Source organism: Myodes glareolus, chromosome 21, assembly GCF_982192425.1.
Source record: "Myodes glareolus chromosome 21, mMyoGla1.1, whole genome shotgun sequence".
NCBI lineage: Eukaryota > Metazoa > Chordata > Mammalia > Rodentia > Cricetidae > Myodes > Myodes glareolus.
Window position 1 is genome coordinate 51,475,286 of NC_142046.1, and position 20,519 is coordinate 51,495,804.

A 20,519-nucleotide genomic window follows, 5' to 3' on the forward strand; every position below is an offset into this window, starting at 1 on the left:
GAGAAACAATTGAGATTTTCCAACAGAGTCCTCCCACCCTCTTTTGTGACCGAAGCAGTGAAGCATAAGACCTCCAACTGGCTGAGTAGCTGCTTCAGTAGCAGCCCGGGCGCGAAAGGAAACCCAGACTTGGCCCGGGCTGGTGGGAAAGGCGAGTCTGGTTCTAAACACCTGAACCGGATCCCTAGGAGAATTGATGTCGAGACCCCCAGAAAACCCATAATCATCTCGGGGCGATCTCAGGTGCAGGGGATTTTTGTTCATCTACATCCACACGCACCCATCCCTCCCAACTCAAGGCATCTTTTCTTCCACAAGTTGTAACCCCCAAATGAGGCCATCTCGCCCCTTTCCCTCCGCCACCTAGAGTCAGGATCAGGTATGGACACCGACCTTCCACTTCCCCTGTCTCCGGCCTTTCTTAAAGTAACCAGGGTATGTGCTCAAGTCTGCCCCAGGGTGTGCGCCCCCAACTTGCCACGCAGCGTGACCCCCAGGCCCGTGGGGCGCTGGGCAACCCGCGCCTCACGCTCCACCCTCCGCGCGGTTCCATCGGCTAGCCCAACCCCCGGCCCGCCCCCGGCCCGCTCCCTGCGCCCCACCCCGGGCCCGCCGCGCTCCGCCCCGCTCGCTCCTCCTCTGCGTCCGGTAGCCCGGTCGCTGGGCGGCTCCCGCGGCTCTCGGGGCTCCAGCGGCAGCCCCTCCTGTCTCCATGGCGACGCGGCGTCCCAGGCTCGCAGCTCGGAACCCAACGCGGGCGGCGAGCGGGCCTGGCCCTCCTGGTCAGCCCTTCGAGGGATCTCCTTGGCAGGGTCTCCAGCGGGTAAGCAGCGCCGCGGTGACTACGAGTATCTTCCTGGTGTCCCCCAGCCCGCACCTCCGACGGCGCCTAACCCCGAAAACTTCTCTAACACTGCAGGTTGGAGCTCTGGAGCCCCACGACTGCCGAGGCACCGCCCGAAAAGGTAAGGGTGCTTAGCTGAGAGGAGGGGAGGTCTGCGTGGGTGTGCCTATCTCACCCTACAGCCCAAAGGAAACTGTCCAGCTCCGCCCCAGTTCTCCCAGTTGCCTGCGATTCTTTTAGTTATCTTTGCAAACAATTTAATGATTTATAAGCATGAGCATTCCTTAACTTGTTCTTCTTGATCGCTTAAGAGAAGGGTCAAAATCCAGTCTGGATGGCTTGGACTGGAAAAATCAAAAAAAAAAATCAAAAGTTTGACTTTTGACTTCTTGAACTACTCTGCACCACACATCAATAGGATTTCAACAGTATCTAGCGCGGTAACACTGGTAGCGTAAGTGAAGGTGTTTGTTCTTGCCCCAAGAAAACTGCTTTTTACAAAGGAGATCTGAAAAAGATACTTTAAATACTTTAATTATCCTAAAACTCAAAGTCAGTGACTCCCGAATACACACACACACACACACACACACACACACACACACACGTTTTTATTTTTGTCCTAATCTCCAGAAAACAACCTCAACAGAAATAATCTTTAACTGCTCAGTTTCCAGAACTAAATCCCAACGCTTTCTTGGGAATTCCCACTGCCCACGCTCCAGAATTCCAGTCTCTCATCCGTCTTTGTTTGAAAGCTACATGCCTTAACTGCGCTCTCTGCTTCCATGTCCAAACAGTCTGGGGTCTCAAGTAGAACTGGTTTTCATTTCCCAGGTTTCCAGACTGTGTGGACAAAGCCAGGCAATTCATAAAGAAAGCACTTGAAATTATTGAGGTGGCTGACTTCTAGTGGCAGTTAAGGTCTGTTGTTAGGTGTGTTTACCGGTCAGTCCAGGAGCCCACAGGGTGAGTGAGTGGTTACCTTGTATCATCATTTTATACTTCAATGAGCTGAATTACACAGAGGTTAAGGAATTGACTCAAAATTACAAGATCTGTTGAGATTTGAATATAGGTTGCCTCCAGCAAGTCAATGTCATGCCAAGGAGGAAAACACACAGTTCATAAGTGCTTCTGGGATTAAGGGGTGGATGATCATCTTATATGGATTTGATGCTGTATGGTGAAGTGTGCCTTGGTTGTGTTATGCTTCCCCCCCCACACTAGCCAACCCTTCTTCACCACAACCAACACCACAGTCTACTCATCCATTTGTTGTCAATCAGAACACAAGGATGTTTATAAAAACAAATAGAAAAAAAAAGAGTAAGACAGTTGGCATAAATACAATAGAGGAAAAATGTTATATCTTCCACTATTACAAGAGAAACGTAAAATGATATTTGGGAATTTGACCCTTCAGGGTTAGCAGCTCATTTGATAAATAACTGTTTGGACTTTGCAGTCCACATGGGACCTGTGTGGCCCCACTGGCTGCTATTTAGTGACCTGGGCCTCGATGTGTCTGTTGTGAGATACCTTACATCCATTTTTGGATACTAAGTCTTTGGGGTACTGTCAGTGTGAGGTAACCACATTCTACAGGCTCAGTTCCTGTACACGACTTCATGGCTACCATGGTGAACAGCTGAACTCTAGATGACATGCTGTGTTCTCTGTTTCTTTCCAGTTCTACCCATTCAGCAGATGCTTGCTGAGCACCAGCTTATGTGCTATGGAGCTCACTAGGCCCTAGAAATGGGCAAATCCCCGAAGTCCCTCACAGAGCTCCCAGCTAGTGAGACGACCACGAGTGTATATAAGTGAATGAAACTGTCACGAACTCACAATTGGCTTCATGGAAGACCTCTTTTCTTTTATCTTTAACATTTTTCTTTTTTCTTTCTTCTTTTGTTTTGTTTTTTGAGACAGTACTCATATGTAGCCCAGGTTAGCCTGACATTGACAGTCAAGATACTCCCGCCTTGGCCTCCTGGGGTTGTTGGCATGTACCACCATACCCAGTCACACTCATTTGTTTGGTGGTGCTGCGCTCCAGTCCAATCAGTACCTGATGCCTTTAAACGGATGTAGGATACACACTTGTGACCGAGAAATGGTTTCTTTGTCACTCTCCCTGTTCCTCTCTCACACTAAAGACTGCACACACGGTCTTGCGTGTGCGAGGCAAATGACCAACCACTGAGCATTTTTGTTTGAGACAGATGCAAAGTTGTCCAGGCTAGCTTTGAACTTAGGCTGACCTGGAACTTGGCCTTCCTCCGTCCTCCCTCAGTCCTCCTACAATTACAGGTATATTGCCTCTGTTCTGGGCTAAGAACCAGTTCTCAGGTACCTTCCTCCATGGTTGTGGTCATTCCTGAATTCTCTAGCCAAATTGGGAGGTATGTGCATATTGATACTGCTCCCCATCTGCTTCTGGGATGTTCATAACATCCAGGATTGATTCTATCCTTGACTTCTCTTGGTCCATATGGATGATGCAATCCAATACAGTTCTGTTTATAGATGTAGGCAGTGAATCACCATGGTTGGGCAGCACTTTCTCTGAACTCTTTATTTGGCCTACTTGCCTCTGTTTTCTCTCAAATTTGCCCTCCACCAAATTTCTGAGGTCAATTTAATCTTTGGGTCTTCTTCAAAGCCTTGAATTTGGTTTACCTCGCCCAATACTTACAGCCCTGACTCCTTAGCATGTAGCAATTAATGGTTTTTATACTTTGTCCCCAAATACATCTCTAACTTCTTCTGCCAACTTGCTGACACTGAGTTTAACTCTAGCTTTGTTAATGTCACCTTTACAGTGGTATCCTATGGGGAAGATCCAACCTTATAATGTTAAAAACTTGTGGTTGGGAGTCTTTTGATTTATTCCATGTCAGCAGGTGGACTTAATGCTTCTCACTTGACATGCCCAGAGGCTATGCTAATTCTGCTATCCAGGCTTTTACTAGAGGGTACCAGGTAGGATAGCAAGAAATAAGAGGCACAGTAGTCAAATCTTCTTTGGTTACAAACAGCAACAGCAAACCCCTCACAACTCAGACTTGTTTCAGGAAAAGTGAGAAATTAACTCTCCTGCCCATGGGAGGGACAGAGATTGGGGGGAAATCGGGACTCAGCCAGCATTAAAGATGTATGTGTGTACCTCTAAACTGTGTTCATCCTATCTCTCCCCCTCTCTCCCTTTCTCCTACCCCTCCCTTCTGTTCCCTCTTTTTCCCCCCTCCTCTGATCTCTCTTCTCTCACTCCTCATCTCTCAACCTGGAATTCTAGACTCGCATTTTCCCAACTTTATGACAATCCTAGTTGGAAAACCTCAGGGGAATTTTGTGAGGAGTTAAGCTTGAATCATTTGGGCCTGTTGGCTTCTGAATCACCACGGTGGGTGTCTTAGTTAGGGTTACTATTGCCTTGTTGGAAAACCATGACCAAAGCAACCTAGGGAAGAAAGGGTTTACTTGGCTATACTTCCACATCTTAGTCAATTGCAGAGGTAAGTCAGGGCAGGAACTCAAACAGGGCAGGAACTGATGGAGAGGCCATAGAGGGGAGCTGTTTGCTGGTGTGCTCAGCCTGCTTTCTTATAGCACCCAGGACCACCAACCCAGGGATGGCAACAGTCACAATGGACTGGACCTTCCCCAATCAATCACTAATTAAGAAAATGCCCTCCAGGCTTGCCTGCAGCTTAATCATATGGAGCAGGGTTTTTTTTTTTTTTTTGGTTGTTCCCTCCTCTTAGGTGACTTTAGCTTGTGTCAAGTTGACATAAAACTATCCAGCACAGTGGGGTAGCCAAGCAGCTAGATCTGGGGGCAGACACTATGTAGTACATTGTTTATGGATGCTTGTAGAAAACAGAGTTATGAACAGAATGCAAGAGACACAGAGACTAAGTTCTGAGTCTCGATCGTGGCACTGGAGGGTGATTTAGGGGCCGTTCAGTTGATGGTCTTTCTCCTTCTCAGCCTTTCCACTTCTGCCTCCACGGCAAGTGGACTTTTCTTGGATATTACTTCTTGTTCATGTGTTAAAAGGAGTTTGAACGATCTTGGTATTCACTATTATCTTGGTTTGGACAGTATAGAAAATTACATGGTGGCCCTCCAGAAGTTTGGGTGCAGAGTTCTGAAGCCTGGACAGAAAGGGAGACACTGTTTCTGCCTTGAGAGGCTGAGGTTACTTGGGGCTTCCACTTGAATTTCACCCATGTTGAACATTATAGCTTTCTCCATGGGCCAGCGATCTTTGTTAATTTGTATCAGTACTTTAGGGCTGAGGCAGCTTTGTAAGTTAATTGTCTTCAAAGCTTGCCTGTTTGTCTCAATCACAGCTTCCATTTTGCTCCCCCCAAAACAATCTTAGCCCAAAGGACATGTCCCCTGTTTTTCTTTTAGATAAAGCATGAAGGTTTTGGTAGCAGTGTCTCTCCTATGTGCCAGGCTCCGTGTTAAACCCTTGTCTTGCAGGGCGGGTAGTGGTGCACACTTTTAATCCCAGCACTCAGGGGGCAGAGGCAGAGGCAGGCAGATGTCTGTGAGTTCGAGGCCAGCCTGGTCTACAAGACCTAGTTCCAGGACAGGCACCAAAGCTACAGAGAAACTCTATCTTGAAAAACCAATAAATAAATAAATAAATAAATAAATAAATAAACAAACAAACTAGTTTACCCGACTTCATCTTCACAGTGATCCAGAGGAGTCAGCCTGAACTGAACCTTTAGGAATGAAGTCACTTTCCAAACTGACCTGAGTAGGTGGCAGACAAGCTTTGAATCCAGTCTCTGACCAGGAGCCCTGGCTCCCGAGTGTCACTGACTCCTAAGGAATCAGTGCTAGGATGGGAGAGGGCAAGTGGGCATCTCCTGGGGAATGAAGCTGCTGGACTGAGGAGAGTCTGGGTCTCCATCTGTCTGAGCTCTGTCTGTCCTGATTTCCCTTCACCACTGAAATGGGAAGAGAATGAACGGTATGCCTGATTGTGCATCCCAGTAAGGGCTGCAGTCCATGCAGATCTGAAGCTGGACATGTGGGGGAGGCTCTAACTGGGAGGCTCAGGCTCTGCCCGTCTTCCCAGCGTGTCCACAGGACAGTAGCCAGCTGTGGAGCCCATTTAGGAAAATCTTTCATCTATCATACTTTGGTTTTTCACAACTGGCTTCCCTCAAAAGATGCCTTGCTTTCCAGTACACTATAGCTCTCTATCAACTCTGCAACAGAGAATTAAGTTAGTAACATATTTAATATCTGGCTTGGTCGGGGTTCCCAGAATGCAAAGCCGGGGTGAAAGGGTAAACATTTCTGCTTTGCTCAAGAATGAGAATCTGTGTGAGAGAGACAACTGGAGATCAAACCATCCCAACTAATGACTTTTGCTTTGCTGTCTACAGTCTTGGCCCTGAATTTTGTATTCCAGAAATCCCCAGGTATGTAATAATAACCATTTTTAAAAGTCTCATTTGAGTGCTGGGCATGGTGTCACACATCTGTAATCCCGGCACTTGGGAGGCAGATGGATCTCTGTGAATTCAAAACCAGCTTGGTCCATGTTTTGAGTTCTGGGTCAGTCAGAGCTACTAAAGTGAGGCCCTGTCTGTCTTGGGATATGGAGCCAAGTGGGGAAATGAGTGAATTGTTAACATATTCTATAATTGTGACCTTTTCCATAAGTGAAAAAGTACAATTAAATGAAATTTATCTAGATTTTTAAAGGGCTCCATTATGGGAAAGATCAATTATATAACTAAGTAACTTAGAAAGCACCAAAACCTCAGAGAAAACATTCAACTTATTAGTAAACGCATGTCATGTGAAGATTTATGAGAAAAATTTATAATATATCATTAGATAAAATGAAAGGTCAGTTTGTACTTTTATGTATTTAAATGATACATGTTTTTAAATAGTTGAATAATACCTAATATTTAAATAACATTTAAATATTCAAATAATCAGTGAAATTCCATATCCTTCCACCTTCCTTCCTGGCACCAGCGAACTGGACCATGACAGCGACTGACTTATGTGTTCTGTTCTAGTTTGCTGAAGCTGGGGAGAGAAATATAAACGTGAGCAGAAATGAAGTTACGATTTCAGGGCCAGCTCAGTGGGAAGGATGCCCCAGGCCTACTACTGAATGTATTTTAATCTAGACCCAGAATCCAAGATAATGAACCGGAAAGGTGGCAGCCCTAGAGGACTGTCCGGTACCGTCACCACTGCCCCAAACGGAATCCTTTCTGCAGCTCTGTCTACATGCTCGCCAAGGAGAGATAAGAAAGTTGATTTCTCTAGACCAGTGATGCTCAACCTTCCCAATGCGGCAACCCTTGAGTACAGTTCCTCAGGTTGTGGGGACCCCAACCATGTAAATTATTTTCATTGCTACCTACTTCATAACTGTAATCTTGCTACCGTTGGGGATCATCATGTGTTTTCCAATGGTCTTAGGGGACCCCCGTGAAAGGGCCGTTCAGTCCCCCTAAGGGATCGCGACCCACTGGTTGAGAACTGCTGCTCTAGCCTTTCTAACTTCATTCCTTAGCCTGGATGGATCCGTGCTCTGCGGCCTGCTGACAGTTCTGTGTTTTGCTTCATTTGTGTTTACATTCATACAAGTATTCAGAAATTTGCAAAGTAAGTATCTTGTTCCTTTGTTTTGCAGAAACTACCTAGACAAGAAAGATGTTGTAAAGGTAAAGGGTGCAGGGCTGGGATGTGGCTCAGCTGGTACAGTGCTTGCCTAGCATGGCAAATGGGAAACCCCCCCATTCCATCCCCAACCTCCATGAACTGGGCAAGGTAGCGCAAATCGGGCATACTTGCCCTGTGCATTTTTGGTTGTGTGCCTACCCTTTTGATGGCTAAGCCATTTCTCCACCTCAGTCCTTACACTTGGGAGGTGAAAGTAAAAAGATCAGAAGTTCAAGGTCATCCATGGCTACATTATAAGTTCAAGGCCAGCCCTGAATGCTTAAATATGCCTTGTCTCAAAAAAATAAGTAAAATGTATACTTCTGAAGGTTGTGTTCTTGTTTTTGGTTTTGATTTTAGAATGCTTTGGGTCAGCTTTACCAACAATTTATAAAGTTTAAAAATAATTGGTTTGGGCATATATTACACAATAGAAATATATACACAAAGGCTCTTGATATATTTTTTTCCAAATATTTCAAACTGAAATAACAGTGATAATTCTAGTTTTTCTTCTCACTTCTATTTTAGGCATCAAAAAGCAGACCGAATGGCACATTGCTAGCATTTGAGCCAAAGGGTAAATGATGTATTTCTTAGAATGTTCTGAATATTAGCTAAGAAGAATATTGGAACGGTTGAATGTGGTTATATGACTAAATAGTAAATCCTGCGTTATCTATCTTTCAAAAAAAGGCCTTAACTATTTTCAATTAAAAATTTATGTTAGAAATAGCACTGTTGAAAAATAATAAATATTTTTTTCTTCTCTTTCAGAAAAAGTGATGATTGACCCAAATAAAACAATGCCACAGTAAGAAAATGTCTTGGCCTTACCCCTTAAGTAATTAGACGTAGATGATGCAAACCGTTTGTCACCTAATTAAACTTGTAAAGGCAGGCGTGCATGAATGGGCTTCAGCTGTCACTTGAGTAGAGAAATATTTAAAATGAAAACTGAACTGTGAGAAAAGCGGAATAGGCGATACTCACTCTGCCCGATGCTTAAATGGAGTGAATGGAGTGTTCTCTGGCCACGCTAGCTTTTATTTGTTTAATTTTCACTGTTCTTTCCTGCTTTCCTGTTTGCCTTTGATACTTCCTTCTTTTCTTTTCTTTTCTTTTTTCTTTTTCTTTTTTTTTGGTTTTTCGAGACAGAGTTTGTCTGTGTAGCTTTGGACCCTGTCCTGGAACTCACTCTGTAGACCAGGCAGGCCTCCACCTCACAGAAATCTGCCTGCCTCTGCCTTCTGAGTGTCAGGGTTAAAGACGTGCGCCACCACCACCCAGCAACACTGCCTCCTTCTTTAGAACATCCCTGTAAGTGAGTACTTACTTTAAAATTAGCATTCTCAGCTGGGCCATGGTAGCCCACACCTTTAATCCCAGCACTCGGGAGGCAGAGGCTGGTGAATCCCTGTGAGTTCAAGGCCAGCCTGGTCTACAAGAGCTAGTTCCAGGACAGCTAGGACTGTTACACAGGGAAACCCTGTCTTGAAAAAACAAAACAAAAAAAAATTAGTTTTCTCAGCTCATTTAACGTACATCATTAGTCCTACATAAAGAAAATAAATCACCTTGAATAGTTGAAAAGCTGGCATTTGAAAGTCATGGCATAGATCAGTCAAATTGCTGACTGTGCGGCATTAGCTCCATTCACAGGAACCAATTCTTGGTTAAAGTCCTTCATGATACTATCTGGAGGAAAGTATAATATTTGTCCCGTGAATAAATATTGTAATTAAATAAATAAGTTTGAGTATCGACCTTAAAACAAATTCCCAGGGCTGGAGAGATGGCTCAGCAGTTGAGAACCCCTTCCCGACGGCCCAGTTGTGAGCCACTATGTGGCTCACAAACATCTGTAACTCTAGTCTCAGGGAATCCAACAGCCTCTTCTGGCCTTTTGGGGTACTGCATACATATGGTACAGACTCTTGCAGGTAAAGCACCCATACACATAAACTAAAATGAAAAGCAAAAGGTGCCTGTGCCAACCCTGACCCCCCTCAGTTCAGTTCTCAAGACTCACATGGTCGAAGGAGAGAAATCTCTCCCAGGAATTCGTATGAATCGGTGGGTTCTCCACCTTCCTGAGGCTACAACCATTCCATTCAGTTCCTCATGTTGTGGTGACTCCAACCATAAAATTATTTTCGCTGCTACTTCATAACTGTAATTTTGCCACTGTTGTGAATAGTAATGCAAATATCTGATATGCATATGCAAATATCTGATATGCATATGCAGATATATGTTATGCATATGCAAATATATGATATGTGTGTACAAATATGTGATATGCATATGCAAATCACTGATATGCATATGGCCCAATAAGACCCCTGTAATAGGGTTGTTCAACCTCCTAGGGATCTTGGGCTGCAGCTGTCCTGCTTCATTTTGAATCCTATTGGCCGAGAAGAATTCTACTCCATGCAGCATATATTTTACTTCCATACTGTAATAGCTAAAATATCCATCTTGAGTTTTGTTGCAAACTTTATACATCCTATAAATATACCTAAAAAATACTAAAAATACTACCTAAAAAAACCTAAAAATACTCGAGCTGGGCATGGTGGTGCACGCCTTTAATCCCAGCCCTCAGGAAGCCGAGCCAGGCAGATCTCTGAGTTGGAAGCCAGCCTGATCTACAGAGTGAGTTCTAGGACAGCCAAGGCTAATCAGAGAAATTCTTGTCTCTACAAAAATAGCAACAACAATAAAAAACAAACTAAAAGCCAAACTTGTGCTTATGTAGTGAGTGACACAAGCCACGTGTGTGAAGGGCAGAAGACCATTCAACTAGGAGCTGAGTCTCTCCTTCTGTCCTGTAAGTCCTGGGACTTAAATCAGATCACCAGGCTTGGCAGCACGGGGCTTCTCCGGCTGTGCCACCGCAGCACCCTGTATATTTTGTATCAAAGAGAAAGTAATATGTAACAGGACAATAGTAGAGGACTTTTCCTCTTAATTTGTTTCAAATTAAGGTTACAGTCCACCAGGAAAAAAAAAAAAGCCTATAGAAAGTATTTCCATCTCCAGGCATATAATTCTATATATCCTGTTGTCACATAGTTTGTCACTCAAAAAGCATGAGATGTGACGGGCAGTAGTAATGGAGGTGAGCTGGTCATCCATTGGTAGAAGTGAGTGCTGTGTCCGTGAGCCCTGCTGCAAGTGGGATGTAGCACTTTCTTGCTTCTCTGACAAAATAAATACCCAACAAAGCAACTTGAGTTAAGGGGGTTAATTCTGTATCACAGTTAGAATACACTGCATCATGGCTGGGAAGGAGGCCCGACAGGGGCATGGGGTGGCTAGGCAGGCTTCGGACAGTCAGGTGGAGAAGGCCGTGCTACCTTGCTTTCTCCTTTTCATTAAGCCATGCAATTGTGCTGCTCATATTTAATAACTCTTTTTACCTCAGGGAACTCAAATCTATAAACTCCCTCGTAAGTGAGCCCCAAGCACTGTCTCCCAGGTGATCTAGAGCTTGTCAGATTGACAGTCGGGGGATTGGGTGCCTTGGGGCCAGTGTGGCTGTAGAACAGTCGGTGTTCATAGACACGCTGAGCAGGGGTGAGACTCGGCGGTGATCCACATCCCGAGGAAGACGCAGCTCGGGAGGTCATTGCAGCCTGGACCCAGACAGAAAAGCAGAGGGACAGAGGGACCAGTCTCCCCATCCCCATTCTATTTGACTGTGAAACTACCTTTTGCAAGAGCAACACGGTCAGGTCCTCCTGTGCCCATTCAGGGACAAGAGCAAGGCAGGTCAATTCGGCCAGTGAGCTTCACAGATGTATGGCGTGACCACCCCAGGCCCCTTACCCAAGGTGAGGGTTATCGGGGTTAGTGTTTGAAGACAAGTCATAGTAAAATGGAAAGCTGCAGGAACCATAGCTCAGAGGATTAACTCACGCAAAGTCAGTGAATTTCTCAGTGGAGCTCCTCATTCACTTCCATCCCATTCTGACTCCACCCACTGGCTGGCAGGACCCATCTGATAAAGTCCCATCCACTTCCAACCCATGCTGACTCCTCCCACTGACTGATGGGTCTGATTTGGTTAAGCAATGACCCCACCTGTGGTAGGTTAGAGACAACTGTCTCTCTTCTTTCCCTTGTCTTCACTTCTGTACCAGCTAAGAGAAAATGGCTGCAGGGAACTCACAGTTCTTTGGCCAAAGTTGAAGAAACTGTATCCTTCGGGGGGTTGTTCCAGAATGGCGGTAGGCTGTACAGCCTTTTCTAAAATGAATGCTAAGCTGTGCTTTTTCCTTTCTGCTTCACTTTTAAGATGTTTTGGACGAAGACCAAGAATGGCAAGCAAGCTTTATAGTTCCCCAGCACAGATCTCCCTGGATATAGCTAATACATTCTCAGCAAAGTAAGATTTAAATAACTTTTGGTTTTGACCCATGGTTGATTCATATAAATTATTTAAGACAAGATTTAAATTGTAAGTTTTCTGATAGTACTACTAATAACAACTGGGAACATCTCCTAAATAGGTAGATATTAATTATTATTAATTATTAATACTATTTATTATATAAATAAGCTAAGGAAATGCTAAAACTTAAGATATCTACCTCTCAGTCATAACCACATTCTGCTGAATTGTCTAACCTGAGTAACTTCATAGCATTCAAAACTATTTAATTAAATACTTTCTATATATGAAGGATGTTAGTATGTTCAGTAGATCTTTCCTCCATTGTCACTGTTCTGAAGATAATGAAACTGTCAACTGTTTTCTTATGTGGTTAGAGTCCTTATGACCATGAGCATTATTTTCTTCTAAGAAGGAAGTCAGTAGGGTGTTTGCAGAGGGAGGGTTGTTTGTTTAGGTTTTGTTTTTGATTTTGATTTTTTTCTTGTGTTGGTTGGTTGGTTGGTTGGTTTTTGTTTTTGTTTTGAGACAGTTTCTCACTAGGTAGTTCGGGTTATCCTAGAACTCACTATGTAGACCAGGCTGTCCTCTAACTCATAGGGATCCCCCTGCCTCTGCCTCCCAAGTGCTGGGATTAAACGTGTGAGCCACCACACCTGGCCAAAGTCAATAGGTTCTAGTAGGAGAAAGGATTCCATTTCTGGCCTCTGATTCTTGGGATGCCTACACTCTAGACTACAGGAAGTGAGAAGAAAAGGAGTTTGTGCTTTACTGTTAAAATCATGACTGGGTCAGTTCTCGAGGAGATTTTAGTCATGCCTGTTGTTAGGATGGTTGCTGTCTGTAACAGCAGCATGCCATGAAGCTCAGAACGGTGCACTTGTCACCTGCCTCCATGTGTGTTTAGGATTAATTGGAGCACTTCCAGCTACTCAAGTCCTGGGAACTGTGCTGGCAGCCTTCCCTACTGGGGATCCAAGTCAGCAGATCTGCCAGCATCCTACCACACAGAGCCTGTGGCTGACTCCGTCTCATATGGATTCCAGTTAATGCCAGCTTTAGCAACATCTTTCTTTTCTTGGTGGTGCATAAAACAATGTCTTATAATAATGGCACCTACAAGTCAACAAAATATGGTCCTTTAGTGGAGAAAAGGGCACGAAAGCCCTTTTCCTAGAGCTGAGACGACCTTATGTAAGTTCTGGTGATCAGTATGATGACATTCTATCAACAGTCCTGGCATCCCAGGAATGTGAGGACGACAGTGAGTGCTCACTTGTCTAGTTTCTCAGTGGATGCTCTGACACAACTGGAAGAGTAAGGAGTCAGATGCAGAGCAAGCATACGTCATCTTCCAGTCCCTTCTTCATGTCCAGAGAAGGGTGTGTGTTTCGTTTTTCTCTCTTTTAGTACAAAGCATGAGGTTCCATCATGACGTCCTCACCCGTGTGTCCTACTCAGTTCTCAGCTGTTCCCCTTCCCCACGGCCACCTCTCACCCCTTGCAGCTTGTGCCCTTTCTTTCCCCCAGTCAGCCTGCCTCCCTTTCTACTTTTCTCTCCTGTGTATCTTATTACCCTATTTGCTACTACTCTTGAGATTGCTTTCTTACCCTTCTAGTTTCACAACCTCTGGAGATGTGAATAAACACACACATATGCATGTGTGCACACATATGCATGTGTGCACACATATGTAATTTTAAACTCGAGTTCTGCATCTGAAAGAAAACATGCAGAATCTTTCTGATTTCCCTTAACACAGCGGTTTCCATTACGTCATTTTCCTACAAATGTTTTGGCTTCATTTTTCTTGAATGATATAACTTATCTATCTATATCTATCAATCTATCAATCTATCTATCTATCTAATCTATCTATTTATTTATTTAGGGTATTTTTGGAGACACAGTTTCTCTGTGTAGCCCTGGCTCTTGAGTCCTGGAACTCGCTTTGTAGTTCAAGGCTGGCCTCAAACTCAAAGAGATTCACCTGCCTCTGGCTCCTGAGTGCTAGGATTAAAGGCATGTACACCACCTCCTCGCTAGTGCATAACTTTGTTTGATTTGTTTTGTGAGACAAGGTTTCTCTGTGTGGTCCTGCCTGTCTTGAAACTTAACTCTGTAGACCAACTGGCCTCTGCCTCCCAAATGATGGAATTAAAGACATATGTGCCACCATGCCTGGCTTGATGGCACATAACATTTCATTGTGTATACGCACTATGTATTTCCTTTACCTAGTCATCCTGTCTTAATAGGTTTACTATTGCTGTGATGAAACACAATGACCAAAGCAAGAAAGAAAGTGTTTAGTTAGAGGCTTGCTTACAATTTCAGAGGGTGAGCCCATGACCATTATGGGGGTAGTATAGCAGCAGGCAGGCCAGAATGGCACTGGACCTGTAGCTGGGAGTTCATATCTGGTCCACAAGTTGCAGGCAGAGAGAGAGCAAGGCTGGGCTTAGCATGGGCTTTACAAACCTCAAAGTCCATCTTAAGTAGCACACCTCCTCTAACAAGGCCACACCTCTTAATCCTTCTCAAACAATTCTACTAACTGGGAACCAGACATTCAAACATATGAGTCTATGGGAGCCATTCTTATTCAAACCACATTTCCATTGATGACTATTAGATTGCTCCCACTCCCTGACTGTGGTGAATAGTGCAGTAACAAACATTTATGTTGAGTATCTCTTGGGTATGATGGTTTAGAATCATCAGAATAAACGAACAGGGTAGCTTAGTCCTGGGAAATAAAGGCTCCGCTCTTACCTTTCCTAAGGAATATAGCAAGCTGGTCAACCCAGTTGTAAAGTCGTAACCGCAGGGCTAGCAAGAGGGAACAGAAAGTAAAAAGGAGCTAAGCACACAGCCTGATTTCTTGAGTTTGATTCCCAGGGCCCTTCTGGTGAAGAGAAAGAACCAGCCCCTACAAGCTGTCCTCTGACCTCCACATACAAGCATGATATATGCCAACATACATAGTACATGCAAAGAAAGAAATGTAGAGGGAAGGAAAAGAGAAAGAGAAGAAAGGGAGAGAGAGAAAAAGAGAGAGAGAGAGGAAAAGAAAACAGAACCCAAGATAGCTGACTGTTCTGAGTTCAGTGTTTGAAGGAGCAAAGCCACCACAATTTGAGGGGAAAATAACACTATCTTTTTGTGTCTTTCCATGCAAATTTTTTTTTGAAGTTTGAGAAAGAGACGCACTGGAAAATTCTTAATCCCTCTGAAAAGGGATTTGGGTTATTTTTCCATAAGCATAGGCGTGCTTCTCTGTGAATGAATGCCATATCCAGAATGGCTTTGTGTCCATGTGCTGTTTATTGGCATGCAGTTTCAGATGTGAAAGCTGAAAGAGGTTGTTTTTAGGCTGCGGGGTGAATATTAGTGTTGGAACCTCACTAAAAGTACAGCACTTGGCAAGAGCACACATCTATTTATACTTTTTTTTAGAAAGCCATTCAAGGCCGGCTTCCTTAAATGGCTTTGTGTCGCCACGTCATGATGGTTTCCTAAGTGATGCTCTCACGTGCTCTGGGTTGGAACTCTGCAAAGATTCTAGGAATTGTTGCACAATAATGAGTACCAAGCAGAAATAGTTTTTTTTAATCAGCAATGAAAATTATACTTTTCTAAAGAGCCAGTATTCTATTTAAATCCATATTTGGTATATTATACTATGATCTTCTTTGAAGCATAGTTTTCTTTGGCGTGTGTGTGTGTGTGTGTGTGTGTGATGAACACTGAGGAGCTGTTGCACTATCTGCTTTGACACTTAGGAAAGAACCCTCTGCAAAGAAGACCGAAGATAAAGTCTCTTCCAAAAGTCCTGAAAGCAGACCGTCCTCAAGGAGTGTTGAAAATAAGGATGTGTTAACAAATCGGCAGTCTGACCTGTGCTTATCCTCCGTCCTTAAAGAAAGTGCAGGTAACAAACAGCATGTCTGGGGCTGGAGAGATGGCTCAGTGAGTAAGAGCCCTGGCTGCTCTTCCAGAGGACCCGGGTTCAATCCCCAGCACCCACCGGGCAACTCACAAGTCCAGTTTCAGGGAATCTGACACCTTCATGCCAATAAAGTTAAGTAAACTATAAAAAAATAAAAAAAGGGGCTGGTGAGATGGCTTAGTGGTTAAGAGCACTGACTGCTCCTCCAGAGGACCTGGGTTCAATTCCCAGCACCCACATGGCAGCTCACAACTGTCTGTAGCTCCAGTTCAAGAGAATCTGACATCATTATACCAATGCGCATGAAATAAAGTTAAAAAAAATAAAAAAATAATATAAAAAATCAAAATGAAGAGCATGTCTTACTGGGCTGAATAATTGCGGCTTCCGTTTTAGCCCAAGTGTCCGTGATCTTTTGGACATGAGTTGACAGCAAAACCACCCTAAGGTGGGTCAAAGGAAGCAGGAATTGTTCAAACTCACACAGCCGGTTATTTGACATACATTCAGACAGGCATCTGTGGACACATATGATGACAATTCCGGGGTATTAGACCCTAGAATAGATTAAATAAAACACTATGACAGCTTTCCAAGCCAGAGTGCTAGGTACCAGCTTAAAAATCTGGATACAGCTGTCAAGGCAGACACTGACCTTTCTCTTAGGACGTTCACATTCTACAGGAAGATAGTTCTTAAAAAGTAAGTGTTCATCAGTTGAAGAATAGAGATATGGAAGATGTGGCTTACTTATAGAAAGGAATAGCTTGGATGTTAAAAATAAATGAAATTATGCCATTTACAATGTGGATGGAACTGGAGATCTCTATATTAAATGAAACAAACCAGGCAGAGAGACAGCGCCACACGCTCTCATCATGGGATGAGTAGTTAAGACTGGAGGGGGAGTAACCACACGCTGGGAAGAGGAGGGAGAAAGGAGGGATGAGGAAAAGCTCAGCACAGGGTAGAGATGGGAGTCTGATGTGTTGTTAAACAGTCGGATGACTGGAAACAAGGAGAATGTTCTCAAAAAACTTACACTGATGGGGTTCGTGTAGCCGTAAGGAAGTGACGTGTTTCATGCATTGAAACATTATGGTACTCATGAATACGTTGTGTGTGTGTGTGTGTGTGAGAGAGAGAGAGAGAGAGAGAGAGAGAGAGAGAGAGAGAGAGAGAGAGAGGGAGAGTGTCAAGGTTTCTCTGACTGTCCTGGGACTTGTTCTGTAAACCAGACTGACTTCAAACTCAGAGACCTGCCTCTGAGTGCAGGGATTAAAGGCATACACCACCATGCTCAGCTGAATGCTATCTTTATCAATCACTATAAATAAAAGTTTTGAACAGCATTGTGGAACACCAACTCGAAAGATAATTTGAGGCTGTAGGAAGGGCCCCCAGGAGAGAATCCTTGGACTCGGAGATTTGGGAACTTGTGCACAACACTGTGTGTGCAGTGAATGAGCCCATCCCTGTGATGTCACAGGATGTCCTTGATCACCCATTATGACCCTCCTCTGATGACATCAGTATGGTGAGGTGGTGCAGAGATCAGGCGTGCTCTGGAGGGTCAGGAGGTTGCAATTCCATGGAGACTGTGGATGAGAAAACAACAGGTAGATGGGTACCTTCCAAAGAGCTAGTGTCATGGTTCAGGCTGACATGTTTGGCTTGGAGTTGGTTTTACTTCATTTTATCTTTTTTTTTCTGATCTGTATTTTTCCAGCCTGTCTTCTCTGGTGCTCTTCCCTGAAAATCATCTTTTTCTTTCCTATAAAGTGTTTTTATGTCATTTAGAGTACCTCATGGCCATGATCTCATCAATGAAGAGACTCCGCAGACATTTCGAGAAGGGTCTAACTAGTTCAGTCTGAAAGTATGAAAGACTACACAAAGCCAAAGGGACACCCCACAGTGCTTCCCATGAGATGGGGGAGGCACATTAGAAGAAACAAAGTTAAATATTCTTTTCATTTACCATAATACTACATTTTAATGCACTTCAGGAAAAATTAATATAGAACATAGTTAAGAGTATTAGTTTTAGCTGATATTCTTGACTGACTCCCAGACCAAGTGGGGCTGCTGCATGAACTTGAATAGAGGTTGTTTCACCTTGTGCCCTATTTGTTCATCAGTAACTAGGAATAGAAACACTACCCAGACGGAGAGGTGGCTCAGTGGTTCAGAGCACTGGCTGCTTTTGCAGAGGACCCGGGTTCAATTCCCAGCACCCACGTGGTAGCTCACAACTGTCTGTAACTACAGTTCTAGGGGACCCAACACCCTCTCACAGATATGACTGTAGATGAAACACCAGTGCACATAAAATAAAATAAAAGGAACCATCTTAAAGAACAACAAAATTATAAAGCAAGAAGGAAAATAACTGCCTGTCTACCTGGGATGTTGAAAGAGATAAGTGAGCCAATATGTGTACAGAGGGCAGTAATGGTGGGTCTGTGAGTTGGTTGTCTTTTCTTAATATATTGGTTTCACAGATGCTAATAGGATCTGGTTCAATTTAACACTTTGGTTATATGTGCTGTGTTTAAGATGGAACGGGCTTTCTACTGCTCATTGGCTATGTGTGCTCTGTTTAAGATGAAGTGGACAAGGATACAATCCTTGCGAAGCAGGAGAAAACCAGTGAGTATTGCCTTGAGAACATCGAGGAGAAGTTGTCAGATTCGACAGACGGCGATGGTGACGATGACACCAACGATGAAGATGACGAAGGCCCCACTAAAAAGGAGACTCGTGCCCCGCTAGAGTTGATGGCAGAAGTAAGTTTTTCGGTTTTGGTTTTAGTAGGGTTTCTTTCTGTAGCTCTGGAGCAAGTCCTGGAACTCACGCTGTAGACCAGGCTGGCCTCGAACTCATAGAGATCTGCCTGCCTCTGCCTCCCGAGTGCTGGGATTAAAGGCTGCGCCACTACCACCCGGCCAGCAAAAGTAAGTTTTTGTGTGTGGATCGTAACTGAAAACATACAAAATCAGAATAATTAAACAGGATACTATGTTATTAGGTAGAGTAAATGAATTAGTATATATTAATTATTTAAAAATTAGACTATTTCTTTGAGGCCCATTTCTCCCTAAACCTGACTCTAAGTGTATGGGGGGGGTGGAGTGAGGGGAGAGAGACAGGATGTACTCAGTATACACAAGGCCCGCATGTCAGCTTCGTGGTGGAGCAGGCACTCAGTCTGCATAAGGCCCTGAATTGACTCCTGCTCCCAACTCCCAGCAAATAAAGACTATCTAGTGCCAAAGGGGGAAAGGGATCACAAATTGTGGGGTTTTTTTCTTTTCATTTGTATTTTAATAAATAAAGCTTGCCTGAAGATCAGACAGTAAAACAGCTGCCCTAGTCAACCTTACAGATCAGGCAGTGGTGACACACACCTTTAATCCCAATAGCCACACTACTTTCCATAGAAACCTGGAAGTAGTGGTGCACACCTTTAATCCCAGCCCTAGAGAAGAATATAAAACAGGAAGAGACTGCTCTCAGTGTCTCATTCTGAGATTCCTGGAGGCAGGATCGCCATTTCTGACTGAGGTAGAGATAAGTGCCAGCGGCTGGCTGTTCTCCTCTCCTCTCCTCTCCTCTCCTCCCCTCCCCTCCCCTCCCCTCCCCTCCCCTTCCCTCCTTCCTTCCTTCCTTCCTTTCTTTTTTAAAGTTTTCTGAGACAGGCTTTCTCTGTAACTTTGGAGCCTGTCTTGGAACTAGCTCCTGTAGACCATGCTGGCCTCGAACTCACGGAGATCCGCCTATTTCTGCCTCCCAAATTCTGGGATTAAAGATGTGCGCCACCACCCCCCAGCTTGTTTTGCTCTTCTAGCCTTCAGATTGAACCCCAGTTTCTGTCTCTGGGGTTTTGTTAATCAAGCTATGCATATGGCAGAAATGCTCATTTATATTGTAAATACCTGAAAAGAATTGCTGGCTGATTGGACAGAAGCATCGGCTGCTCTTGTAGACGATGTGGGTTTGGTTTCCAGCACCCACATGACTGCTCATGCCCACCCACATCTCCAGTTCTAGAGTGATGCCCTCTTTTGACCTCCATGGGCATGCATGTGGTACACATATATACCTGCCGGTGAAACGCTTGTGCACATGAAATATTAAAAAAAAATACATAAAAATATTACAAAATAACTACATCTCTAGATAGTGGAAGTATTTTCAATGAGGGACAAAGTACTTATTTAGCTTATAAAATTCCTAGTTGGCAATCATGAGCTGCTGTTTTCACCCGCAGAAACAATAAAATAGTAGAAGCAAAATGATGCTGCCTCAGCAGTGCTGGTAGATACTGAGCAGTGTTTGTATGTGTGTGCTTTCATGTGTTCATGTGAACCACACATGCAGATGTCCTCAGGTCAGAAGAGGACACTGGATCCCCAGGAACTGGAGTTACAGATGATCATGAACCATGATATGGGTAGTAGGACCAGAACCTGGGTCTTACGAGCAGCAAGTGCTGTTAACTGCCCAGCCATCTCTCCAGCCCCCACGGTTTGTTTTAAACTCATAATATGACATCATGGTCCACACTGGCAGAGGGAAGCTGACCCTGAACCAGAGA

At 44.1% G+C, this 20,519-nt stretch overlaps 1 protein-coding gene and 1 long non-coding RNA gene across 7 annotated transcripts in view; one reads left to right on the plus strand and one right to left on the minus strand.

Annotated features, from left to right (window-relative positions):
- Nucleotides 1–20,519, plus strand: part of Erich2 (glutamate rich 2) — a 26,027-nt gene continuing 5,508 nt past the window's right edge. Inside the window, exons 1-9 of one of the 6 annotated variants that reach the window (XM_085680975.2) lie at nt 13–823; nt 920–965; nt 6,262–6,297; nt 7,536–7,566; nt 8,096–8,144; nt 8,342–8,378; nt 11,871–11,960; nt 15,753–15,901; nt 18,527–18,708. In XM_085680975.2, coding sequence (XP_085537101.2) covers nt 382–823; nt 920–965; nt 6,262–6,297; nt 7,536–7,566; nt 8,096–8,144; nt 8,342–8,378; nt 11,871–11,960; nt 15,753–15,901; nt 18,527–18,708 — 1,062 coding nt within the window. In that variant the 5' untranslated portion in view covers nt 13–381. Of the gene's footprint in view, nt 824–919; nt 966–6,261; nt 6,298–7,443; nt 7,508–7,535; nt 7,567–8,095; nt 8,145–8,341; nt 8,379–11,870; nt 11,961–15,752; nt 15,902–17,440; nt 17,539–18,526; nt 18,709–20,519 lie in introns of those variants that run through there. The other 5 variants (XM_085680976.2, XM_048426170.3, XM_085680977.2 and 2 more) reach the window with 5 other exon arrangements.
- LOC148118727 (uncharacterized) overlaps nt 17,220–20,519 on the minus strand; it is a 19,492-nt gene continuing 16,192 nt past the window's right edge. The window contains exon 3 of the long non-coding RNA XR_015735865.1: nt 17,220–17,517. This is a non-coding gene — a long non-coding RNA (uncharacterized LOC148118727). The remainder of the gene's footprint in view (nt 17,518–20,519) is intronic.